We start from the raw sequence: 27,781 nt of genomic DNA on the forward strand, positions 1-27,781 counted from the left end.
CTGCACCATTGTCACACAACACCATCACACAACAGCACCAAATATGAGAATGATTAGAATGATGATGTTCCCCAGTGTGCACCAGTCTGCTTCATTCACACCCTGTCACTGCTTGGTCCATATTTACAAGGTTTGATTCACAAACTTGGTCTTGACTTTTGTTGGTCAGGATTTCAGTGTTTCTTCCTGACTAGAAGTGACCCGCGGTGTACAAGGGTTGGAATGAAGATGAGTGAACAAAATAGTTTCTTGACTGTAGGTACAGTTCAATCCAAAGAAGAGGAACCAGTTTTTCATGTTCGTGTCACCTTAAATACTCCTGTTCACTGCTATTGTTCCACAGCAACAGCCGCCAACATGAAAGCTGCAACAACTCTCCACAAAAATTCCAGTGAAGATTTACTAAACGATGAAGCTGAATTGGATTGAACTTTTAATTCTATGTTTAATCTTTTCTGCAGCTGAATGTGGTAAGAGATCTATTTTTGTCATTTATGAGTCATGTACTAATACTGTCAATTTGTCAGGAATGTCAAATATATCTATTTTGAACTTTTTTCTGGTTACATTTCAAAGGAGCATATATGTTGTATTTTCAATTAAAGGTTTAGGTTAAGATTCAACATCTAAGCATGAAACAAACTGAAAAACATTTCATAGTATCTGTCAAGTTATACACAGTTTTTATATTGTTCAGCTCCTGCCCAAACTTGAAAATGGCCTGGCAAACCATAAAAGATGAAACGGCTCAACTCTTCTTCCTTTTACTTTTTATTCAGAGGAATAATAGGTTGAAAACCTTTAAACAAAACAGAAATATACAAACATCACTCAATCATTTTTACACAAAAACATGTTTTTAGACATTTCAAAGTCCTTCATAAAACAAATATTTTAACTTTAACTTAACTTTTGTGAAGTAACATATTACTCACACTGTCTCATTTTAACTGAACATTTTCAAGTACCTTTTATTCAAACATTTTAACTTAAAGTTTTTTAAAGGACTCTATTATTTAAAATATGTTCACATTAATTGAACTTTCTAAGGTGCAGAGCTGTCAAACACACATTCCTCATTAACATGATTTCATTAAACAAAAATACTGCAGTCCATTCCTACCAGTAGTCTTTCATGGTTTGTCCAAGCAGTTGTTTCTCCTCCAGTGTCTGCAGCCAAACTGAAGCAGAGTCCCCTCCCTCACAATCTGCAGCAGGTGTCTTCAATCTGCAGCTCACTGCTTCTGTCCTCCTATAGGTGGCAGGTTTTGGCTGATGCTGGTTAACTACAGCTTTGGACTCAACACTATCAGTGTTATTATCAACACTGGTTACAAATGTACGATTGTCTACAAAGAGAAGAAAGAGATAAACCTTCAGTCTGAGGAAAAACTGTGATCTTCTGTGTGTGAGTGTGTGTGTGTGTGTGTGTGTGTGTGTGTGTGTGTGTGTGTGTGTGTGTGTGTGTGTGTGTGTGTGTGTATGTGTGTGTGTAGGTGTGTGTGTGTGTGTGTGTGTACAACCATCTCATAGTTTAACCATGTATCACTGTTTCACCGATACCAGAAGTTAAACAAACAAAAGATGTTTGTGGAAAGAATATATATATATATATATATATATATATATATATATATATATATATATATATATATATATATATATATATATGTATAGATATAGATATAGATAGATAGATAGATAGATAGATAGATAGATAGATAGATAGATAGATAGATAGATAGATAGATAAAAGTTATTTTGAAATATTTTATACATTTTGTGTGTGTGTGTGTGTGTGTGTGTGTGTGTGTGTGTATATATATACACACACACACAAAATGTATAAAATATTTCAAAATAACGTTAACACTTTCAACAACTTACAAAAACTGGTTAGTACAAGAAATGACATGACTATTTTAATGTCTTTTTAGGTTTTCACTCTCTACAATTTTTGTCGTCTGGACTGGTAAAGTCTACAGGTCGACCTGTTTTTGAGCAACTGCTGTTATACGATGGAGTTGAAATCTCACACTGTGACAGCAGAACCAGACAAGAACAGCTCAAACCCACATTGGAAACAAAACACTTACCTAAGACGTGTGCAGGTGCACGAGCTGATATCCTTATATTTCTGTCTGAGACCACTCCATTTATCAACAGGACAGTCGGTGGGTTCTCAACATTTGATTTCATCATATGAAACACATAGTGGAAATATTTAATTTGTTAAATACAAAAATGGAAACCTTTTATCTTCCAGGTGTTGTGCAGCGGCGGCGTGGCTGCATCCAATCAGATGATGGGAGCGTTTCTGCTTTTGAAGCCTGGGCAGTAAATGGGATGGACTCCCTGACCTTTGACCCTGAGTCTCAGATGTGGACGTCTCAATCGCCGTCTTCAGAAACAGTTCGACATCGCTGGAACAAAGACAAAGAGAGGAATTTTGCCTTTCAATATTTCATCAGACATCTGTGTCCAGAAATGATCCAGAAAATTACTTTAAGATCAGTCAATAAAAGCACAGGTGAGAGCTGAAGGAGTTCGTACCAGGACCGGTTCTAGCCGGTCATATTAGGGTGGGCTGGTTGAAATAACAGGTGGGCAACTGGGTTGGTATGTACAGACGGTAGCAAAGCTGAACAGTGTCCTGAAGGCTGACAGTTTGAACTGCAGTCCTGATGGCACTGAAAAGAAGTGGTCTGGTGGTTTATTTAAGAATATGAATCACTTTGTTGATCCCCAAAGAGAAATTCAATTGTCGCTTGGTTCATCTGTGTTCATTTACTCTTTAATATAAAATTAAAATGATTTTAAAAGTCCTTCATGGATATTTCTTTTCATTGGATGAGCTTGAAAAATTAAAAAAAAATGAAAACTAAATACTACTACAAAAAATGATTCTCACTGGGACCAGAATTTATACAAAAAGAAGGCAGTCTACTCTTGTTCAAAGTCAGACTAAAAGGTGTCACAACAGAACTGCACAAACAACTGAAACTGGACCAAAAGTAAATATAAAATAACTAAATTATATTTTTTCATATTTCACAAACCAAAAAGTCTTATTCAAATTCAATCTGGAAAGTCAGAAATGACAAAGAAAACAACATATCTTGCTTTCTCATCTAAAACCCTGAACTTTAGACTCAAATGTCAGTAAAACTATATACATATAAACCAACAGGACAAAACTATTATAATAATTCATATATCATTATTATTATCAGCAGAAGCTCAGAGACAGAGCATGTCAAAAAGTCACAGATACAGTGAAACTCCAACAGAGAGAATCGCAGTATTAAACAGAAACCTCGACAGGTGCAGCAGTTTATTTTCTCGCAGCTCAGAAACAGACGACAGACAGTGAGCTGCTGTATGAGTGACTGAAGCGCTCAGAAAATGCAAAACAATAATAACAACCAATCACTGACTGAATTGGGCGGGCTGTAGGCTGCCCATCCAATTGCAAATAAGAGCCAATAGTAGTATAGTCTGTTATATTTTTCTATTGGATAAACATTTTCCCTCAACTTTCAATTGGGTGGCCAGACGGACATTTAGGTGGGCCGAGCCCACCCCTGCCCATGCCTACCGCCAGCCTCGATTCATCCAAATGTGTGTTAAATAACAGACGTGGACCTTTAATGGTTTGACAGATGGGGTGAATTAAGATTTAGTAAATTCAAAGACATTTTGATCTGAATTGACTGGTGAAAAGTGTTTGCATTTATAATGAAGTCATAAATAAATTAGACATTTCCTCAATAAAACAGATTAAATGTGGTTTTAACTAATATTAAGGTGAATTAAACACAATTAATACAACTAAAACATCTATTGATGATCTATATTAATAAATATCAGTATAAAATATCTTATATTAAACAGACAAATGAACAAATATCAACTTTAAATTCTAATTTAATGTCGCTATTTTTAATTTAACCTTGATTCTTTAGCTTTTTTCAGTGATATTTGACACTTAAATCAAGTTTAATGATAACTGGATGACTGAATAGCCTTTGTTGCTGTAAAAGTTGTGAACAGTATCAGATGCCATTGAGTCCAATAGAAAGAAATAACATGAATTAGGTTTGCATACTAAGATTAAATTAAACTAACTGTTACCTTGACCTTTTGTATATTTAAACTCTAAATTAAAGCTTGTGAAAAAACTTGTGAAACTAATCTCATGTCAAATATTTAGGCTACAGTAAGCACAACTTTTTAGTAATACATTTTAATGAACATATAAGATGTGTGTGTCATGTGTGTTTGCTGCTGTAATGTTTTGAATTATCCAATGGCCATTTATCCCAAACAACACACAACCTTCAGTTATGTATCTGTTTTCTTTCTTTTAATAAGAGAATATTCTAGTTGTCTCTGTTTTTAGCAGCTGGAGCTCAGTGTGAACAGTTTTCTAACTGTACTTTGTTACTTCCAGAACTGCGTGTGTTCGGTAAACCCACTGCGTACACTGACCAGGCGCTGCTGAGGTGTCATGTGACCACCACTGACAAATCAGTAAGTTCAGTGCATTTGGTTGGAGACGCAGCTCCTCAGGCCATTTGGACCTCAGTGACCGGTCCGGTACCATCTGGAGACGGATGTGTGATCCTCAGACTGACAGCTCGGATCTATACACAAAAACCCAACACCTACGGATGTACAGTACAAACAGGAAGTGACAACAAGACTGTCTACTGGGGTAGGAACTTATTAAACAGAAAAAACAACATCATCCACAGAAGTATTCTGCTTTTTAGAATGAAATTCTAAATCTGAAATTTGGAAATTCTGTATTTTCTTTCATTACAGATGGAAAAACACTTGATGGAACTGATCTGGCAAACAAGTTCAACAGTACCTGGAAAGTTCTGTCTGTGTTAATGGGACTTGGGTTCATAATAATTGCGAGCACCATACTATTCTATGGAATGATAGTTCTAAGAAAATGTGGTAAGACTAATTTATTTGTTCTTTTTCTTTTTTTCTTTTCTCAGTTTGTTAATTTATTATCACTGAGCTGCATGTTAGACTTTACACACTGTCCCTGAATGTCCCCCATTTACCTGTTTATCATATTACCATGAAACATTTCAGCTGGTATTGACACCAGAGGTGTCTAAAGTATTCCCGTTCTTTATTTATTTTAGGTAAAAGTCTGGACACTGGGGTTTATAAAGACTTCTGTAGAAGTTGAAGTATTAACTCAAGCTTTTTACTCCAGTAAAAGTATAAAAGTTTCAAAACTAATTCAATTATAAAAGTAAATGTGAGAGGAAAAATGCCATGAGGACAAAAGCTTAGGCGGTGCCACAGGGGCCTATAGTGCACTACCCACCTCCCCAAAAAGCAGTTTTCTAAAGGCCATAATGATTAATGTTATATTAACATGATAATGTTGAAACATGTGGGATGCACTAGTCTACCTGTTTCATATATGCCCATTGAAAATGAACACATTTTAGTCCAATACAAATGTATTAAAGAACCATATATGTGTCCTACTGAGTGTTAACATGTGTTTCATGGAGCTGAAGATATGAGGACTAGTTGAATATAAGTATTGGAATGGTGCCAGAAGTCAAACTTCAGAGGCATGTTATCAATAACCTTTATTGGAATGTAAATGTACATCCAAGCTTAGCTGCAGGAATCTGTGAGGGCAACAGATGGAAGAGAACAAAACTGGACGAGAAAACTGGTGAACCCAGGGCAGGCTTAGGAACTATTACCCTTGTATGGTTGTCTGTATCCAGTAGAGTGGTTGGGACATTTGGCTGGAGTTCTCTTGAGTCTCTGCCATGGACATCTTCATACTAGACTACATATGTCTAATATGTTCTCGCTGGAGTGTGACTTGACTTGTGTCATGTACAGGTGTAATGGAGCACATACAAACCAACAGGGTGTCAGAATGGTCCATGTTTATGCTTCTCATCCAACCACAATCAAATTCACTCTGTCTGGATGACACGATTTATCTGGATAGTTTTTTTTATTTGAACGATGACAAACTGGAATAAAATAGGAGTAAGGAGGCTGTTTTTAACATGTAAGGAGCAGAAAGTACAGAGAACTGCATGAAAATGTAAGAAGTAGAAGTAAGAAGTCAGCTGAAAAATAATTAAAGTAAAGTATAGATAACCAAAATTTCTACTTTAGTGAAGTAACAAAGTATTTGTACTTTGTTACTTGACACCCCTGGACACCACTGACACAGGTACCCTTTCTTCTTGTGTATTAATTTTATTATTCTCTTGTATTAACTTGTGATTGTGATTTTCCTTGTAGACAAGAAGATCCCTGTGCCTAAAAAACTGGATCCACAGATGATGAGATTCATTGAAGACTCTTTATCTCCAGAGTTGAAGAACATTGCTCTTTCATTCGTATTTGGTTCAAATATTCCAGAAAAATATAAAGAGTCCCTGGAAGAGTGGGCCAAGAGGATGAAGGAAAAAGATCTGAACTACTATGATCCTGATTACTTTGCTGGCAATAGTAATGTCAGTGAAATTTAAGTAAAATTTAAATGATGAAAACTCAAAGGTCTCATATTTAAATGTCAAACAGAGAACACTTCTGTTCTCTGAAGTGGATTTACTGTCTGTAATGACATGCAAGTCAAGGTATGTTTACATATCACTGATTTCTTTTTTAATTTGCATATTCCATACCATGTAACTGGGATTGTAAGGTTTCAGATTAACAACTACAGATCAGTAACTGGACAATGAACCTGTGAAAACTGTAAAGACAGAACAGACCATCTGTTTGAAAACTGACTAAAGATAAAGAACACTTCTTTTCTTTTATGGAGACAAACACTTACAGCCTGTTACTGACCTCCTCCTAAAAAGAAATTCATGTCATCATAAATGTCATTAACGTGTCTTTTTGACAGTCATGTTTTTGTGGGTTTTATTTTATTTTAGTTTTTATTTATTTATTTTTTTACATTCATTACAGATCTATTGATTAAATTGTACCATAAACCACAGTTGCAATGTATTTATTGCTTATCATCCTCCTTACATTTACCTCCACCCTGGATAATTCTTTTATATCCAATCATTATACTATCAGTTGTTTGCATCACCCATTTCACATCACATTATTTCATGATTTTAAAGTCATTATTTGTCGTAAACTGCTCCTGTTGCAACTTCTTCTTGAATGTGTTGGAACCTGAACATGAGGAATGGGTGTATATTTACAAAAGAAATAAAGTTCCCCAGAAAAAAACAAAAAAAACAAAAACAATAATAATAATAGTAATAATATTTTTTTTATTTAATTTTTATATAATCAGGCAAGACAGATTAAGAAACCAGTCTTATTTACAACTGACTAAAGGCAGGGCTTTTGAGGGAGAGGGAAAGGGGAACTAAAACAACAACAAAAACAAGATTAAAATTAAACAGGGCAATCACAGCACTAGAAGAAGTTAACATTTTAATAAAATATTCACAAGGACACAGCTAAAATACATACATAAAACAGCAAGAATAACAGGACAGATCAACAACAGACCAAGGAGAGTTTTATACATTAGCTTTACATTAGCCATACATTATGCAGTGGTGTGTTCTGATGGGAGCATTTATTATAAACTAGATGGCAGAGTGGTAGAGGACGACATGCTTTTCCAGTGAGCCCTTGCATGTCAATCTGTAAATTACATCATCGTTATTAAACATGGGAAGGATGGTCATTAGAACCAGTGTCTAACTGCAAAAGTGAAAAAGAAGTGGATACTACAGAGCAGGGGTGTCAAACATACGGCCCACGGGCCAAAACCGGCCCTAACAAAGGTTCCAATCTGGTCTGCGGGAATTTGTGAAGTGCAAAAATGACGCTGAAGATACTAACAATCAAAAGTGTTGAAAACATTTTAGTTCAAGTTCCACATACAGATAAATACAATCGCTAGTAAAATAATAGCATAATAACCTATAAATAACGACAACTCCGAATTTTTCTCTTTGTTTTAGTGCAAAACATAACGTTAAGAAACATTATGAAAATAATAATATTAACTAACTATCCATTAAAAACAAAATGTGAATAACCTGAACAAATATGAACAACCTGAAAGTGCAGTTTTAGCAATATTCGGCCTGTTATTAAATGTTTTGTGCCTTTGTAGATCTGCACTGTAATGCACTTGTAGAAATTGAGGAAAATGAAGTTGAGTCATAATACTGTAAAAATTGCATTGATTTTTCAATGAAATTTCACTTTTTTCAGGATATTCAAATCATTTTTGTTTGAATAGTCTGTCAATGTAAATATTTTCAGCATTTAATGTTACTTTTTTGTACTAAAACAAAGAGAAAAATTTGGAGTCGTCATTATTTATAGTCTATATTTTACTGGTCTGGTTCATTCGAGATCATTATTTATAGGGTGTATTTCATTCGAGATCATAGTGAGCTGAATGTGGCCCCTGAAAGAAAATGAGTTTGACATCCCTCTTATAGAGCAGTGGTTCTCAACTGGGGGGACATTCTCCTGGTGGGACGCGAACACAGGAGGGGAAAAAAAAAATCACAGATTCATTGGTTAATAGTACAAAGGAGATGCAGCAGATTCCCCCCATGTTGAAATGCAAGCGGTTGGACTATTATAGTGTTTCTCAACGGGGACGGTTCCCCGTGTAAAGACCCTGTGTAAGCTCCGACGTACGTATATCAGAGAAACATAGTCACCCCCCCCACCTGGCTGGTTTACAGATTGAGGTCTGATTGATGAGGTGAGGTGTGTGTGTGTGTGTGTGTGTGTGTGTGTGTGTGTGTGGGGGGGGGGGGGGGGGGGGGTAACCAACAGAGCTATATAAGACACCACGTCCTCTACATACAGGTCCATCACATTACATTTAAAAGAACCTACAGTTAACTTAAAAAAGAATTAAGCATGTTGATTGATTGTTTTCTTTTTTCATGATTACCCCCCCTGGTTTTTTAGCTTACCGGCCGACAGGTCATAAGCTATTGTCGTCATGCGGTGTCCATCGGCGTTGTCTGTCATCCATTACAAAAATTTTAAATCGTCGTCTTCTCCGAAACTACAATTCCCATTGACTTCAAACTTGGTATACAGCTTCTTTATGATGATGTCAACAAAAGTTAGTGAAATTATTTGGCTCCGGATCTGATTCTGGATTTGGTGTGACTTTGAAAAATTTCCCCATTATAACAGATAGGAAGTGGATTGATCCAATAAATCAGTATCAATGATATCAAGTTGGAATTTGATTTTTTTACAGATCTGATTGAATATGACCAAAACATGGGCTATTTCTGTAATACATTTATAATAAATACACAGAACTGGGTGATAATAAATGGCATCTGGATACATTTCCCAAAGCTTTTAATTTGGCCACTAAGCTACAGGGCCATTGGTCCTATTTTTGACAAATCACACCCTGGTAACAACCACGTCTATAACCTCATCCACATCTAAGACCACGCCAGCATCCAGCAGATTATTCCCCTCACCCTTCTATAAATCTTGGTTTTTACCTGCATACCCTGGTGGAGTCCAACGTGGTAAATGTGATGTATTTAAGACTATGCCTCTTGGCACCCGTAACACATACGTCATAGGAATGTACTTAAGCTAAGGGGAGGTTCTACAGTGTTACTGACTGTAATGGTGGTGGCTCTGCAGTAACGGATTTGTTTTAAACCTGATGGTCGTCCTGCCTCATAAATATTACACGGTGTCAGAAGATGAACTGGACAAAGATGGCACAGTTTCAACCACCGCAGAACTTCAAGGCTATCTAGTAGAGAATTGGAAAAACTGGCTGCAACACTTTGGACTGTTCTGTACGACCAGCGGCATCGCCACAAAGTCTGAAAAGGTACAGTGTGCTACATTTCTTCATGTGGCAGGAGAAGAGGCGATAAAAGTGTGTAACATGTTTCACTTTACTGAGGACAAAAAAGATAAAATTGAAGTACTTAAGAAAAGGTTTCAAGATTATTGTGAACCAAGAAAGAACTTACCTTATATTCGACACGTTTTTCACGAGAGCTCAAAAACAAGCTGAAAGCATCGATACATATGTGACAGATTTAAAAAACAAAGCCAAAGACTGCGAGTTCGGACATCTACACGATTCTCTGATAAGAGATAGAATCGTATGCGGCATTCTCAATGGGTACAGTTACATGACGTTTTTTAAATCCGATTTATTTTTCCAGAAGAAATTAATTCAGAACTAAAGTATTTTCTCTTCTGTTTACATGGAAATGTTAAACCCGAATAAAGGTTTACATGAGAAACGTTTATTCGGTTCTCACAGCCCTTCTGTTAGCTTAGCTTAGCATAGTCACTGCATTTCCATGGTCACACGTAGCCAGTTTTTTAAAGGTGATTTGTTGTCTTTTGTAAGTGATTTTGTGAAATCCGTTTCTCCCTAATTATTTCTTTAGATCTGCGACTTACTGCACTCATACAGTCTTGGGACTGTTGTGTTGACGGAAGTTGGAAAATCTTTTTATTGGAAGGGATGCATGCGCTAAATTAGCTTTGCTTTACCATTTTAGCTTTGTGTTAGTTTTTATTTCCCAAGATTTTATTCCTGCAGTAAGTCACATCGCCATGATTTGAGCCTCAGTTTGTGATCATATTGACCCCAGCGGACTAAAGGAATGATTAGGGAGAACTGAATTTACCAAAATCACTCATAAAATACTTCAAATCACCTATAAAAGCCTGGCTACGTCTGACCATAGGAATGAAGCGATTATGCTAAACTAGGCTAAGCTAACGGAAGGGCTGTGAGAACAAGGCAGTCGGTGCACTGCAGTGCAAACTGTTGAGCCCACTTATCGAACTCATTAGTGCATGACAAATGAATGAATAAAAAACAGGTGATGAACTCTTCCTTCAGGGTTTTCCAGGCTGGTAGATCCCATCAGAATAGCCCACTGGAACAGTTTGGGTTGACTAGACTGCAGTGCATATTCTTCCACCAGCGCAGAATGTGTGCGTCATCGCGACAGGACAAGACAACGAGCATGTGCAGAATGGAAGGAATAAAGTCCAAACGGAATAAAGGGTTTACATGTCCCAGGAATAATTTAGTTCGTAATTAAAAGGGGATTAAACCAGTGACTTTATTCAGATTTAAATTTATTCCGAACTATTCTTTTTCAACTGGAATAAGGTGTTTACATGGGCATCTGAAATAGGATCTAACGTTTATTCAGATTAAACCAGGAATAAAAGTTGTCATGTAAACGCACAGAGTGATTAAGTCAGAGGCAGGCTGCTACGAGAAGCAGATCTGACATTAGACAAAGCTATTGATATATGCCATGCAAGCGAAATCACGCCAAGTCAAGTGAAAGCGCTCACTGAAGAAGTAGAAGTACACAAACTCAGAACAGTCAGAACCAAAGAGACAAAAAGTACACCAAAAACAGGAAAAGCGGAGCCAAAAGAGACTATTTGCAACAGATGTGAACTGAAGCATGGAAAAAACTGCCCAGCATTTGGTCAAACATGCAATGCATCTCATAGAAATAATCATTTTGCAAAGATGTGCAGATCCCAGGACCAGCGGAGGCAGTATGGAAAGAAAGTCCATGCAGTGGAACAGAGTGAATGTGAAAATGAAATGTTCTTTGGCGCAGTCGGAGTGGATGAAACTAAACAAGTTGCAAGAATGGAGTCATCGGAGTCAAACGAAGCATAAGACATGTGGACTGAAAAGTTTAAAATAAAAGGCAAAGTAATGACAGTCAGGTTGGGTACAGGAGCAGACTGTAACGCAATGTCAATCAAGACGCTGACTGCACTTGAAGTCAATGGGAAACTCAAAGCAAGTAAAACAAAGCTTGTTCCCTACTTCAGTCACAAGGTGGCAGCATTGAGTAAGAAGACGCTAACTTGTGATTATAAAGGCCAAAAGCACAACATTGAGTTTAAAATAACACAAGAGGATGTCACTACTATCCTAGGAGGTTCTACCTGCTTAAATCTAGGTTTAATGAAAAGACTGTATGAAGTAACAAAAGAGCATGACATTCTGAAAAGTTATGGAGATCTTTTTGAAGGACTGGGTTGCTTACCTGGTGTACATCACATACAAACAGATCACACGGTCACGCCTGTAGTGCACGCTCCCAGAAAGATACCTGTTGCACTGAGAGACAGAGTAGTGCAAGAATTACACCGCATGCAGAGTATGGGAGTGATAAAAAGGCAAACAGAGCCAACAGAGTGGGTCAATAGTATGGTGTCTGTGGTTTCACCAAAGAAAATACGTATCTGCATGGACCCTAAAGACCTGAACCAAGCAATTAAACATTGTTATGGAAAAATAATACTCCACTAATTCATCTTCGAAAAAGAAGGGTAAGTTCAAGCGTTCAGTGTCAAAGAAATCACTTTATTTGGAGCTCCATAGAAAGAGATATCACTCAGACAAAAGACTGAGACGGTCTGAACCCAAAAATACAAATCACAATGTAGTCTTCTGTCTCTCATGAGAAAATTATGATGTGTCAAAAGTGTTTTGGTTAGTGTCAGGAACTTAGAGATAAGACCCCTGTGAGAAATGTTGGTTTGGCCTTCTACTGTGGACAAAACACAAAAGAGGTCCAAACTGCTCTAGAATACACAGTGACATGAATATATCTGAAATAGAGTTAGAAGCCTATATGATATATGAAATATATGAAAATATATATGAATATATATGGATATAAGTAATTTTGCCATTACAATGTGAACACTACCCATTACTCACAGTTGAAGAAGTGGTTTCCCGTATGCCAAATGCCAAGTATTTTTCAGTGCTAGACGCTAATCAGGGTTTTTGTTGGATTTGAAGGATTCTGTTGGGTCTCTGTAAACTTAATTTGATTCTGATTTGAATTGATAAAGCACTTTGTGACTCTGTCTGTGAAAAGTGCTCTATAAATAAAATTTACTTACTTACTTACTTACTTACTTTTTGGCAAATCAAACTTGAGGAGGAAAGTTCCAAGCTCTGCACATTTAATACTCCTATCGGAAGATACAGGTTCCTCAGGTTACCCTTTGGTATCTCTTCAGTATCAGAGGTGTTCCAGAGAGCCATTGTGCAGGTGATTGAGGGTCTAGATGGTGTTGTTAACATTATTGATGATTTACTGGTATGGGAAGACTCTAAAGATGAGCACGATCGCAGATTGGAAAAGCTATTGAACAGAGCAAGAGAGTAGAAGTTGGGATAGTGGCTCTCCAGGACCAGGGTTGGCCACGCCTGCCTTAGGTGATTATGTCTTATTGTAAGTGTGATGAGATATTTTGACTAGAAATGAGGAAAAATACACTTTGTAAGATTTAGTTTTTTGCAGTGTAGAGACCAGGTTTATAACCAGGCGGCCTGATCCAGATGACCAGACGGATTGGACTGACTCACAGCTCACACAGAAGTCTGAGAGATACTGGTGATGTATGTGCATACCCTCTATATGGATTGGGCCTTACCTCTAAACTACCAAGAACTGTGCTGTGTTTGGGTCCTAACCACACCCCATTACACTATGTTTTATTGTTTTTATTCATTCTTGTCTGTGTTAAAGTGCTTTATAAACTAGAAGCACTCGGAGAGCGCAGACCTCCGCCAAGGCTGATCAGTGGCCCCCCCCCCGTGGGCCCCCCCACCCCCGATCACCACCAAAATTTAATCATTTCTTCCTTATCCCATTTCCAACAAACCCTGAAAATTTCATCCAAATCTGTCCATAACTTTTTGAGTTATGTTGCACACTAACGGACAGACAAACAAACAAACAAACAAACAAACAAACAAACAAACAAACCCTGGCAAAAACATAACCTCCTTGGCGGAGGTAATAAAATTGAGTTGCTGGATCTTCTAGACTGAATACAGGAAAAACACCATTTAACCCATTGTCATGGACGCAGCCACACATGGTAACACGTCCGCAAACACACTTTCACCTTATTAGTTTTCATATCTCATTATTTAAGTTTGGTTAGCAGCACATGGTCTTCAGTTGCAGTCAGTCATTTAACCCTTTCATGCATAGTGGTCACTACAGTGGACAGTTACTCTCCAGCTGTTCTCTTGTATATTCATGGGTTTTGCTGTTTTAGTTCCATATCAACCAACACAGTGGACACTTATGCATCATCTCATAAACTGCAATTCATACCATTACTGTAACTTTGCTGTTCTTGATTAGTTCTTGAGTGGAAATCCATTGTTAATATTTATTTTTTGCCTATTTTCTCCATGAAGTGAGTAATAACTAGTATTAGAATATGTTAAAATGTGAGAAAACATTAGATTAGCTGCATTAAACATGGTTTCATTTCACTGTTTTCAAATCACTTTATGATATTGGGTTTTAAATACATGTTTCTTTGCTTCAAGAATAAAATTCATGGTGTAGCTGAGTGGACATTTTTGTAACTCCATGAAAAACAGGTTGATTTAAAAAAAAAAAAAAAAAAAAAAAATTCAATCACATTGTTTTTTTTTCATACCTAAAGAGGAATAAAACACTCAGGAAAAAAAAAAAAATCTTGATTAAGGTTCTCATAATTCATGCATGAAAGGGTTAATATACAGTTTAGTTTATTTTGTATTTTTTTATTTTAATTGTACACTGTTTTATTGGTGCACATACTATATTAACAGTGTAGGGTGACCATTAAATAATTTATGCTTTGTTATAATAATAATAATAATAATAATAATAATAATAATAATAATAATAAAAGCTTTATTTATATAGCACCCTTTAAAAACAAAGTTTACAAAGTGCTTTTGACAGACAAAGCAGAGGGTACAACAGCAGGATACAAGATGTAAGTAAAAACACTAAAACAGAAGTAACACAATAGGAGAGATGTGTACAACAAATGCAGAAACATGACGTTTCGAATAAATTAAATGAATCGGAATAAAGAGGGCAGGGATAACATAACATGATGCTGTCAAATCAATGCAAAAATAAAGGAGTGAGATAAAACATCATGTATGAGAATATAAACCAACACTCAAACAGGATAAGATTCAAATTTAAAAAATTAAAAATTAAAAGGGACAAACAGCACATTAAAGCAAGTCTATAAAAATGTGTTTTAAGAAGTGATTTAAAAGATGTCACTGATTCCACAGCCTTATCTCCTCGGGCAGGCCGTTCCAAAGTCGAGGGGCCCTGATGGAAAAGGCCCGATCACCTTTAGATTTAAGCCTGGACTTTGGAACAGCCAGGAAACCTCTGCCCCCCCGAGGATCTAAGGCTGCGTACTGGCTCGTAGTCAACTAGCATCTCCTCTATATAGGTAGGGGTCAGACCCATTCGGGCTTTAAAAGTGATCAGTAAAATCTTAAAATCAATTCTAAACACACAGGGAGCCAATGGAGGGAGGCCAGGATAGAGCTGATGTGATGTCACCTGTTCAAACCAGTGAGAAGCCTAGCTGCTGCGTTCTGGACCAGTCGGAGACGGGACAATGATTTTTGGCTGATGCCTGACAGAAGTGAGTTACAGTAGTTGAGTCTGGTGAATATGAATGAATGGATGACTGTTTCCAGGTCGGAGTCTGGGACAACTGGTTTGATTTTTGAAATGGTTCACAGATGTAAAAAACAGCGCTGGATAACTTTATTGATGTGAGGTTGGAATGTGAGGTCTGAATTAAATATTACTTCAAGATTTCTGGCCAAGCCACTATATATGTTCCTCCTTCTCTCATTTTTACCTCCGCCAAGGAGGTTATGTTTTTGCCAGGGTTTGTTTGTTTGTTTGTCTGTTTGTCTGTCAGTTAGTGTGCAACATAACTCAAAAAGTTATGGACAGATTTGGATGAAATTTTCAGGGTTTGTTGGAAATGGGATAAAGAAGAAATGATTAAATTTTGGTGGTGATCGGGGGTGGGGGGGCCCATTTCCAACAAACCCTGAAAATTTCATCCAAATCTGTCCATAACTTTTTGAGTTATGTTGCACACTAACTGACAGACAAACAGACAGACAAACAAACAAACAAACCCTGGCAAAAACATAACCTCCTTGGCGTGGGGGGGCCCACGGGGGGGGCCACTGATCAGCCTTGGCGGAGGTCTGCGCTCTCCGAGTGCTTCTAGTTTCAAGTCAGTTTTTGTCAGTTTGTTTGATGCATCAGTTCTTGTTCTCAGCCTTAGTTCAAAGGATTCAGTGGAGTTTATTTGTCATTCCATCACAAAAAAAGGACAAAACTGGTTTCTGAGGACCCGTATTTACCATATCAATAGAATGAAAAACTAATAAATAAATGAATACATTAAAAACGACTAAAACTAAGGCTAATTGAAAAATAAGTCAAATATACATCAAAAACTTTAAAACACCTACATAAAATGATGGCACATATTTACAACCTAACCTAGCCTATACACAGTAGACGCAGAAGTCCAGTGCAAACAGCAGAGTGAAGTGCAAAGTGCACAGAGGCAGTGCAATAAGGTGCAGTTAGGTGCTTGTGTATCCGTCCCCTTGGGTGAGAGGCTACGGAGCAGTGCCTGAGTTCAACAGCCTCACCGCTGTTGGAAAGAAGCTGTTTTTCAGTCTGGTGGTCCTGCTCTGGATGCTCTGCAGCCTTCTTCCTGAGGGAAGAGGGACAAAAAGTGCATTTGCAGGGTGGGTGGGATCTTTCATGATGCAGTTGGCCCTCTTTCTGCACCTGGAGATGTAAATGTCCGTGGTGGTGGGGAGGCTGCACCCGATGACCCTCTGTGCAGCCTTCACCCTCTGTGCCACAGAGCAGCTGCCACGCCACACTGTGATGCAGGAGGTGAGGACACTTTCCACCACACACCTGCAGAAGGACGACAGGACCCATCCTCCAAGTCCAACCCGCCGCAGTCTTCTAAGGAAGTATAAGCGCTGGTGAGCCTTCCTAACCAGGCCTGAGGTGTTGTGGCTCCATGGAAGATCTTCACTGAGGTGGACACCCAGGTACCTGACGCTGGGGACCACTTCCACAGCTGCTCCTCCGATGTGCAGGGGAGAGGGGCAGTGTCTGCTCCTCCTGAAGTCCACAGTCATCTCCTTTGTCTTTTTCACGTTGATGCAGAGGTTGTTGTCAGTGCACCAGCACTCCAGATGTTCCACCTCCTCTCTGTATTCTGATTCATCATTATTGGTGATGCATCCAACCAGTTAGTTAGTTGCTATTTTTAGTACAGTTCTGTTATGTTGACCTCTTTTATATACTTATTTGTTAAAACTATCATTTTTGGAATATGTTTGGGTGAATAAAAACCTACACTTGAAACTTTAATCCTGTCTCCTGGTGGTCTTACTGCTTGGTCCCAACACCCATAAAGACCCAAACAGCCACCAAAAGCATCATCTTAATAACTTCTGATCTATTAATCCTATCAATCCATGTAAATAACTGCCGTGAAATGCAGTTTGTCATCAGATATGACCCATTTGGACATTCAGAGGCTCTGTGGTGAACGTGGAAACACGGCCATCTTCTACAACATTGAATCACCAGTAAAACTCATGGAGTTGGATCAACGACAGTGGATGAGGACACTTATTTTATGTTCAGTTAATGACAGACTTTGATGAAGTCACTTTTTCTTCAGTTTTCTCTGTTTCTGATATAATAACCCTCAACTTTAATCTGAGCTTTTAAGAACATCTACATGATCAGTGTATTAAAAATAGAAAAATCCACGATTTTCATTGGAAAAAAAGCAGAATACAGAGTAATATGATAAATGTTGATAAAGCACTAAAAGAAAAGTTACATAGAGAGGAAAAATCATTTGGGAACTGCCACAAAAATAACACTGGGTTTTTATGGGTTAAGGATGAAATGATATGGAAGACGACCTATTGTATACAATATTACCTAATAAACATTTTAAATAAACAGCATTCTACAGTATATCTATTACTGTGAACTTTGAATGAAGAAGGAAGTCATGACATATTTTATCAAACATGATGAAAAAAAATTACAAAACATCAGATTGAGTCATAACTTCCTTAAAAGTTTACGTCATTTATATAGCTCTTAAAAAGCAAAAAGATTTACAGCAAAAAGCTTCAGGATAAACTTTATTGTTCCGTATGGGGAATTTGCTTTGGACAACAGTGCTACACAGTGCTTCATTTACTTCACTTACAATCACAGAACAATTCAGTCACAAAATCTTAAATCGGCATAATCACAATTAAGTATTACACCCAGTTGATATATTCCACCCTTCCCTTTGAGATTCAATAAATAGAATAAATATAAGAGATACAAGTTAGTTTAAGAAGGGTGGGAGTGATTTCATTCCTCAAGAGTAAAAATTTAGAAAACATTGAACCATACTTAGTGAGAACATGGGTGGTTTTAGAAGCCTGACCTCATGTGTCACACACAGACATGCTGAAACCAAACTGAAAAAACACACAAATGACAAGTAGAGTCTGGTTTCGACCAACTCAATATGTGAAGTGTCATGAGATAACTTCTGTTATGATTTGGCGCTATATAAATAAAATTTGATTGATCAATTGATATAAAACCCTGACAGTAAAAGTGGGCCTGTATTTGTTCTGGTGATGCTGTTAGGAGTGATAAGGTCGCAGAGGTGTGTGATTTAAAGACAGTTCAGAGAAATTCAGTTTTATCCTGAAGTACATGGGAGGCCAGAGGAGGGGTTCAGGGAATGGACTGGTGTGGACGTGGCATTTCTTAGTCTTTGTTAATAGACAGACAGGCGGCAGGATTTAACAGTAACTGTAGCTCTAATATACAGAATGAGAAGGTGCAAAATGACATTTAAGTGCAAATAGATTTACGACCAGAGACATCCGACAGAGGTGAGTTAATGAAATGGAATGTGACAGGAAATAGTTTCTGAATCTGTCTGTTTGTAAAATAGGTTTAAAGACTCTGGAAACTTATTTAAAACTATCTTCTTTGTTGCGTTCGTGTGTCAGTGCAGGAGGAAACGCACACAAGGACTTTTTTCATAACGGCTGACAGCTCACGAGTTCTAGGATTACACGGAAGAGCCAGGATATTTATCTACAACAACCTTTGCAGCACTTGATACATGTCTGAACACATCAAACCTGATAAACTAGTCCAGCCCATTTTTCTTTCTGACCATTTGTTTTATTTTCACTTGAAACAGAGAACACACATATACCTGGGATTTATATTTTAGAAGTCATTCATTGAATCTTAAATTATTCTGATGCCTTTATCTGGCTGAAAATATATATATATATATATATATATATATATATATATATATATATATATATATATATAGAGAGAGAGAGAGAGAGAGAGAGAGAGAGAGAGAGAGAGAGAGAGAGAGAGAGAGATTTTTTGTTTGTTTTATTGTTTTGTCTGTTCCTCCTGTTCTCAAACTGACGTCTGTTCTGGTCCAGACTCTGCTGACAACGTGAACATGAATCACACATCACAAAACAGTTCCCTTGGTATTTGCGTACATTCAGGTTCAATGGCTGCTCTCAATTCAGCCAACTTCTGCAGGGTTTGTAACATAATCCACTTGTTTGGCAAGTTCACCAGACGTCAAACAGGTGGAGTAGTGGTAATCTAAAAGACGTCTATGGTATGAAACCTGCAACAGTCGCTGAATTCAGAGCAGCCATTGAACGTGAATGCACGCAAATACCAAGGGAACTGTTTTGTGATGTGTGCCATTCCATTGCTTGGTGTTGTCTGCAGTGTCTGGGCCAGAACAGACGTCAGTTTGAGAACAGGCGGTGACAAAACAATAAAATGATGTTTGTAAATTCTATTACATTTGGAAAATTAAATGAATTTTAATAAACACCTACTTTACAATTATTTAAAGTGTGTATACAAGTTTTTGGGACACCTTGTATATGGATCATTCATTCATCTTCTGAACTCGCTTTATCCTCACTAGGATTTTAGATTTAGAATCTCCCACCCCCTTACTCTACCCTTCTACCTACCCTAAACTCCTATTTCAGATTCCATAAGTAACTCAAAAATCCTACACATATCAGACCAAATTCTGACTATGCAGAAAACATAAAATTGTTGTACATATCAAGGATGATCCCGGACGAGCCCCCACTTGTCACAGCCCGGCTCATAGACATAGACAGTGGAGACGGACAAGGCAGTAAAAAGCAACTCAAAATCCTGTGAGCATCATGTACAGCATTCATGGTGGGGTGTCCAGGTAAAGGACAGACCAGAACCACAACAGCCGGAGATGAACTATCAGACCCAGGAAAACCAGAACAGAAGAGAGCAGAGTAGGGCCGGGTAGAACAGACAGAGAACAGCCGCTTAAATAAACAAGTGTTCGTGACAGAGGTGGAACTGATCTGCATCACCAAACACTCCACTGGACAGAGACCGCTAGTGGAACATGTCATATGATCAGAGACAAAGACAGAAACAGAAACAGAAATAGATACATAGTAATCTGTCTGGTCAGATGAACACAGATTGATGAGATGAGACATGAACTAAATTCACAGAAGCCACACACATCTTTAGACTATCTGACTTTGAAATGGCATTTTTCAGACACAAGTCCAGAGATAACTGATACATAGATCTGCAATATGTTTTTGACCAGTTAAAACATGTTCTGTGGATCCATAACATGTGCACAACACACATAAAGGACATAAATTCATAAAACCAACTCCCAAAGGCATTACCACTTATAAAACCTGCATATTATCAGTGATTTAATGGTATAAAAACACTAATCAGTCTGCAGGTATGAAATATATAAAAACATAATCCAAAAGGAGTTTGATGTAGCCTGAGTTCATTTAATGTCAAGTGTAAATTTAAACACAGCCTATTTTCAACCGTTAAACAAACACTAGTTCATGCATGGTTTCTATTATTGAAATGATCTCACCTTCCGAGCAGGATGTGGAAGAGCCAGTTTGAAAAGTATACGGGAAACTACACCCACAGTTATGTGAAATGAAAATTCCTTTACACATACCTGGAAGTCATTTGATGAGAAGATGATGATGCTTATCCTGATTTTAACCCATAAAAACCCAAACATCCACAAAGCATCTACTGATCTAAACTGTTTAATACCCGTTGATCGACTAATCCTATCAATACATGTAAGTAACTGGTGTAAAATACAGTTTGTCATCTTTTCATGGTCATCAGATATGACCCATTTGGACGTTCAGAGGCTCCGTAGTGAACATGGAAACACTGTCATTTTCTACAACATTAATTCACCAGTAAAACAAATGGAGTTGGATCAGTGACAGTGAATGGAAACACTTGGTTTATGTTCAGTTAAGAACGTCTTTGCTGAAAAAGTCACTTTATTTTGACTTTTCTGTTTCTGATATAATTACCCTCAACTTTAAGCTTTTTATGAAAATCTACATGATCAGTGAATTAAATTTTGGAAAATACATGATGTACACTGCAAAAAAATGCACAAATACAGAGGATAATATTTTAATAAATGGTGACAAATAACTTAAAAAAAGAGTAAATATAGAGAAAAATTCATTTGGGAACTGACACAAAAGTAGCAGCAGGTCATTATGGGTTAAAGCTTGGATGAAAGAATCTTCAAACTTTTATTGTAGAGTGACACATTCAGAAACACTCTCACTGGTGTTTTCATTCTTTAAATTGCAGTTTTTCTTTGTTGTTGCCTACCTCATGTTGTCAACGAACAGCCTGCACCATTGTCACACAACACCATCACACAACAGCACCAAATATGAGAATGATTAGAATGATGATGTTCCCCAGTGTGCACCAGTCTGCTTCATTCACACCCTGTCACTGCTTGGTCCATATTTACAAGGTTTGATTCACAAACTCGGTCTTGACTTTTGTTGGTCAGGATTTCAGTGTTTCTTCCGGACCAGAAGTGACCCGCGGTGTACAAGGGTTGGAATGAAGAAGGTGAGTAAACAAAATTGTTTCTTGACTGTAGGTACAGTTCAATCCAAAGAAGAGGAACCCGTTTTTCATGTTCGTGTCACCTTAAATACTGCTGTTCACTGCTATTGTTTCACAGCAACAACCGCCAACATGAAAGCTGCAACAACTCTGCACATATTTTCTCTTCTTTTCACTAAAGTTGCTGTGAAGATTTACTGAATGATGAAGCTGAATTGGATTGAACTTTTAATTCTATGTTTAATCTTTTCTGCAGCTGAATGTGGTAAGAAATCTATTTTTGTCATTTATGAGTCATGTTCTAATACTGTCAGTTTGTCAGGAATGTCAAATATATCTATTTTGAACTTTTTTCTTGTTACATTTCAAAGGGGCATATATATTGTATTTTCAATCTAAGGTTAAGATTATGATTCAGCATCTAAGCATGAAACAAACTGAAAAACATTTCATAGTATCTGTCAAGTTATACACAGTTTTTATATTGTTCAGCGCCTGGCAAACCATAAAAGATGAAACGGCTCAACTCTTCTTCCTTTTACTGTTTATTCAGAGGAATAATAGGTTGAAAACCTTTAAACAAAACAGAAATATACACACATCACTCAATCATTTTTACACAAACAATTGTTTTTAGACATTTCAAAGTCCTTCATTAAACAAATATTTTAACTTTAATTTAACTTTTGTGAAGTCACATATTACTCACACTGTCTCATTTTAACTGAATATTTTCAAGTACCTTTTATTCAAACATTTTAACTTGAAGTTTTTTAAGTACTCTATTATTCAAAATATGTTCACGTTAACTGAACTTTTTAGATAGATAGATCATAGATAGTTCATTAAACAAAAATACTGCAGTCCATTCCTACCAGTAGCCTTTCATGGTTTGTCCAAACAGTTGTTTCTCCTCCAGTGTCTGCAGCCAAACTGAAGCAGAGTCCCCTCCCTCACACTCTGCAGCAGGTGTCTTCAGTCTGCAGCTCACTGCTTCTGTCCTCCTATAGGTGGCAGGTTTTGGCTGATGCTGGTTAACTACAGCTTTGGACTCAACACTATCAGTGTTATTATCAACACTGGTTACAAATGTATGATTGTCTACAAAGAGAAGAAAGAAATAAACCTTCAGTCTGAGGAAAAACTAGAAAAACTGTGATCTTGTGTGTGTGTGTGTGTGGGTGTATGTGTGTGTGTACAACCATCTCATAGTTTAACCATGTATCACTGTTTCACCGATACCAGAAGTTAAACAAACGAAAGATGTTTGTGGAACGAAGAGAGCTCAGACACGTTAGTGACGCATTTATATATACAGACAGATCTACCAAAAAAACCACAAATCAAACAAAGTGATGTATACTCTCCCATCACCAGTACAAGATTTTGACCAAAACTATGTATATAGATATAGACACACACACACACACACACACACACACACACACACAAAAATGTATAAAATATTTCAAAATAACGTTAACACTTTCAACAACTTACAAAAACTGGTTAGTACAATAAATGACATGACTATTTAAATGTCTTTTTAGGTTTTCACTCTCTACAATTTTTGTCGTCTGGACTGGTAAAGTCTACAGGTCGACCTGTTTTTGAGCAGCTGCTGTTATTTGATGGAGTTGAAATCTCATACTGTGACAGCAGAACCAGACAAGAACAACTCAAACCCACACTGCAAACAAAACACTTACCTGAGACGTGTGACGAGGCACGAGCTGATATCCTTGCATTTCTGTATGAGACCACTCCATTTATCAACAGGACAGTCGGTGGGTTCTCAACATTTGATTTCGTCATATGAGACACATACTGGAAATATTTTTATTAAATACAAAAATGGAAACCTTTTATCTTCCAGGTGTTGTGCAGCGGCGGCGTGGCTGCATCCAATCAGATGATGGGAGCGTTTCTGCTTTTGAAGCCTGGGCAGTAAATGGGATGGACTTCCTGACCTTTGACCCTGAGTCTCAGAAGTGGACGTCTCAATCACCGTCTTCAGAAACAGTTCGACATCTCTGGAACAAAGACAAAGAGAGGAATTTTGCCTTTCGACATTTCATCAGACATCTGTGTCCAGAAATGATCCAGAAAATTACTTTGAGATCAGTCAATAAAAACACAGGTGAGAGCTGAAGAAGTTCACACAAATGTGTATTAAATAACAGACATGTGGACCTGTAATGGTTTGACAGATGGGGTGAATTGAGATTTAGTAAATTCAAAGACCTTTTGATCTGAATTGACTGGTGTAAAGTGTTTGCATTTATAATGTAGTCATAAATAAATTAAATATTTCCTCAATAAAACAGATTAAATGTGGTTTTGACAAATATTAAGGTGAATTAAACACAATTAATACAACTAAAAACATCTATTGATAACAGACAAATGAACAAATATCAACTTTAAATTCTAAGTTAATGTCACTATTTTAAATTCAACATTGATTCTTTAGCTTTTTTCAGTGATATTTGACACTTAAATCAAGTTTAATGATAACTGGATGACTGAATAGCCTTTGTTGCTGTAAAAAGTTGTGAACAGTATCAGATGCCACTGAGTCCAATAGAAAGAAATAATCAAAAAATAACTTATGAATTAGATTTGCATACTGAGATTAATGAAGTAAATTAAACTAACTGTTACCTTGAGCTTTAGTAGTTGTCAAATCTAAATTAAAGCTTGTGAAAAAAAAACTTGTGAAACTAATCTCATGTCAAATATTTAGGCTGCAATAAGCACAACTTTTTAGTAATACATTTTAATGAATATATAAGATGTATGTGTCATGTGTGTTTGCTGCTGTAATGTTTTGAATTATCCAATGGCCATTTATCCCAAACAAGTTATATGTCTGCTTTCATTCTTTTAAAACTATTCTAGTTGTCTCTGTTTTTAGCAGCTGGAGCTCAGTGTGAACAGTTTTCTAACTGTACTTTGTTACTTCCAGAACTGCGTGTGTTCGGTAAACCCACTGCGTACACCAACCAGGCGCTGCTGAGGTGTCATGTGACCACCACTGACAAATCAGCAGGTTCAGTTCATCTGGTCGGAGACGCAGCTCCTCAGGCCATTTGGACCTCAGTGACCGGTCCGGTACCATCTGGAGATGGATGTGTGATCCTCAGACTGACAGCTCGGATCTATACACAAAAACCCAACACCTACGGATGTACAGTACAAACAGGAAGTCACAACAGGACCGTCTACTGGGGTAGGAACTTATTAAACAGAAAAAACAACATCATCCACAGAAGTATTCTGCTTTTTAGAATGAAATTCTAAAACTGAAATTTGGAAATTCTGTATTTTCATATTTTCTTTCATTACAGATGGAAAAACACTTGATGGAACTGATCTGGCAAACAAGTTCAACAGTAACTGGAAAGTTCTGTCTCTGTTAATAGGACTTGGATTCACAATTATTGCGAGCACCATACTATTCTATGGAATCATAGTTCTCAGAAAATGTGGTAAGACTAATTTATTTGTTCTTTTTCTTTTTTTCTTTTCTCAGTTTGTTAATTTATTATCACTGAGCTGCATGTCAGACTTTACACACTGTCCCTGAATGTCCCCCATTTACCTGTTTATCATATTACCATGAAACATTTCAGCTGGTATTGACACCAGAGGTGTCTAAAGTATTCCCGTTCATTCCTCAGGTAAAATTCTAGATACTGGGGTTTAAACAGACTTCTGTAGAAGTTGAAGTATCAACTCAAGCTTTTTACTCAAGTAAAAGTGTAAAAGTTTCAAAACTAATTAAATTATAAAAGTAAATGTAAGAGGAAAAAATGCCATGAGGACAAAAGCTTAGGCGGTGCCACAGGGGCCTATAGTGCACTACCCACCTCCCCAAAAAACAGTTTTCTAAAGGCCATAATGATTAATGTTATATTAACATGATAATGTTGAAACATGTGGGATGCACTAGTCTACCTGTTTCATATATGCCCATTGAAAATGAACACATTTTAGTCCAATACAAATGTATTAAAGAACCATATATGTGTCCTACTGAGTATTAACATGTGTTTCATGGAGCTGAAGATATGAGGACTAGTTGAATATAAGTATTGGAATGGTGCCAGAAGTCAAACTTCAGAGGCATGTTATCAATAACCTTTATTGGAATGTAAATGTACTTCCAAGCTTAGCTGCAGGAATCTGTGAGGGCAACAGATGGAAGAGAACAAAACTGGACGAGAAAACTGGTGTACCCAGGGCAGGCTTAGGAACTATTACCCTTGTATGGTTGTCTGTATCCAGTAGAGTGGTTGGAACATTTGGCTGGAGTTCTCTTGAGTCTCTGCCATGGACATCTTCATACTAGACTACATATGTCTAATATGTTCTCGCTGGAGTGTGACTTGACTTGTGTCATGTACAGGTGTAATGGAGCACATACAAACCAACAGGGTGTCAGAATGGTCCATGTTTATGCTTCTCATCGAACCATAATCAAATTCACTCCATCTGGATGGCACGATTTATCTGGATAGTTTTTGGGTTTTTTTATTTGAACGATGACAAACTGGAATAAAATAGGAGTGAGGAGGCTGTTTTTAACATGTAAGGAGTAGAACATACAGAGAACTGCATGAAAATGTAAGAAGTAGAAGTAAGAAGTCAGCTGAAAAATAATTACTCCAGTAAAGTATAGATAACCAAAATTTCTACTTTAGTAAAGTAACAAAGTATTTGTACTTTGTTACTTGACAACCCTGGACACCACTGACACAGGTACCCTTTCTTCTTGTGTATTAATTTTATTATTATCTTGTATTAACTTGTGATTGTGATTTTCCTTGTAGACAAGAAGATCCCTGTGCCTAAAAAACTGGATTCACTGATGATGAGACTCATTGAAAACTCTTCCTCTCCAGAGTTGAAGATCATTGCTCTTTCATTCGTATTTGGTTCAAATATTCCAGAAAAATATAAAGAGTCCCTGGAAGAGTGGGCCAAGAGGATGAAGGAAAAAGATCTGAACTACTATGATCCTGATTACTTTGCTGGCAATAGTAATGTCAGTGAAATTTAAGTAAAATTTAAATGATGAAAACTCAAAGGTCTCATATTTAAATGTCAAACAGAGAACACTTCTGTTCTCTGAAGTGGATTTACTGTCTGTAATGACATACAAGTCAAGGTATGTTTACATATTACTGATTTCTTTTTTAATTTGCATATTCCATACCATGTAACTGGGATTGTAAGGTTATAGATTAACAACTACAGATCAGTAACTGGACAGTGAACCTGTGAAAACTGTAAAGACAGAACAGACCATTTGTTTGAAAACTGACTAAAGATAAAGAACACTTCTTTTCTTTATGGAGACAAACACTTACAGCCTGTTACTGACCTCCTCCTACAAAGGAATTCATGTCATTGTAAATGTCATTAAAATGTCGTTTTGACATTGTCATTGTTTTGTGTGTTTTATTTGTATTTATTTATTTATTTTTACATTCATTACAGATCTATTGATTAAATTGTTCCATAAACCACAATTGCAATGTATTTATTGCTTATCATCCTCCTTACATTTACGTCCACCTTTCCTGGATAATTCTTTTATATCCGGTCATGAATATTATCACCTGTTTGCATCACCCATTTCACATCACATTATTTCATGATTTTTTGTCATTATTTGTTGTAAACTGCTCCTGTTGCAACTTCTTCTTGAATGTGTTGGAACCTGAACATCAGGAATGGGTGTATTTTTACAAAAGAAATAGTTCCCCAGAAAAAAATAAATAAATAAATAAATAATAATAATAATAATG

General features: G+C 37.0%; 2 protein-coding genes across 4 annotated transcripts; both read left to right on the top strand.

The window, feature by feature from the left end:
- The first annotated feature begins 346 nt into the window (after positions 1-346).
- LOC115414335 (hereditary hemochromatosis protein homolog) lies at positions 347-26,792 on the top strand. 3 transcript variants are annotated; one of them, XR_003934604.1, is made up of 6 exons: positions 347-470; positions 1,938-2,174; positions 2,267-2,530; positions 4,454-4,717; positions 4,828-5,130; positions 25,619-26,792. XR_003934604.1 is itself a non-coding variant. In XM_030127643.1 (6 exons), exons 1-6 carry the CDS (start codon positions 410-412, stop codon positions 6,534-6,536), a joined length of 1,197 nt encoding a protein of 398 aa, XP_029983503.1. In that variant the 5' UTR covers positions 347-409; the 3' UTR covers positions 6,537-7,015. The 3 variants fall into 3 exon arrangements, 2 of the variants coding, with proteins under 2 accessions (XP_029983503.1, XP_029983504.1); XM_030127643.1 differs by lacking the exon at positions 25,619-26,792 and adding an exon at positions 6,307-7,015 and having other exon boundaries at positions 4,828-4,968; XM_030127644.1 differs by lacking the exon at positions 25,619-26,792 and adding an exon at positions 6,307-6,440 and having other exon boundaries at positions 4,828-4,879.
- On the top strand, positions 22,092-27,363 carry LOC115414334 (major histocompatibility complex class I-related gene protein-like). The gene is made up of 6 exons (XM_030127642.1): positions 22,092-22,230; positions 23,516-23,752; positions 23,842-24,105; positions 24,934-25,197; positions 25,316-25,456; positions 26,801-27,363. Exons 1-6 carry the CDS (start codon positions 22,167-22,169, stop codon positions 27,028-27,030), a joined length of 1,200 nt encoding a protein of 399 aa, XP_029983502.1. The 5' UTR covers positions 22,092-22,166; the 3' UTR covers positions 27,031-27,363.
- The last annotated feature ends 418 nt before the right edge of the window (positions 27,364-27,781 follow it).

This window comes from Sphaeramia orbicularis, chromosome 22 (genome assembly GCF_902148855.1).
Source record: "Sphaeramia orbicularis chromosome 22, fSphaOr1.1, whole genome shotgun sequence".
In the NCBI taxonomy this organism is placed as follows: Eukaryota; Metazoa; Chordata; class Actinopteri; order Kurtiformes; family Apogonidae; genus Sphaeramia; species Sphaeramia orbicularis.

Coding starts and splice junctions, on each gene's coding strand:
- LOC115414334 (XM_030127642.1), top strand. CDS start 22,167: ATGATGAAGCTGAATTGGATTGAACTTTTAATTCTATGTTTAATCTTT. Junction 22,231..23,515: donor CTTTTCTGCAGCTGAATGTG/GTAAGAAATCTA, acceptor ATGTCTTTTTAG/GTTTTCACTCTCTACAATTT. Junction 24,106..24,933: donor ATCAGTCAATAAAAACACAG/GTGAGAGCTGAA, acceptor TGTTACTTCCAG/AACTGCGTGTGTTCGGTAAA.
- LOC115414335 (XM_030127643.1), top strand. CDS start 410: ATGAAGCTGAATTGGATTGAACTTTTAATTCTATGTTTAATCTTTTCT. Junction 471..1,937: donor CTTTTCTGCAGCTGAATGTG/GTAAGAGATCTA, acceptor ATGTCTTTTTAG/GTTTTCACTCTCTACAATTT. Junction 4,718..4,827: donor CAACAAGACTGTCTACTGGG/GTAGGAACTTAT, acceptor CTTTCATTACAG/ATGGAAAAACACTTGATGGA.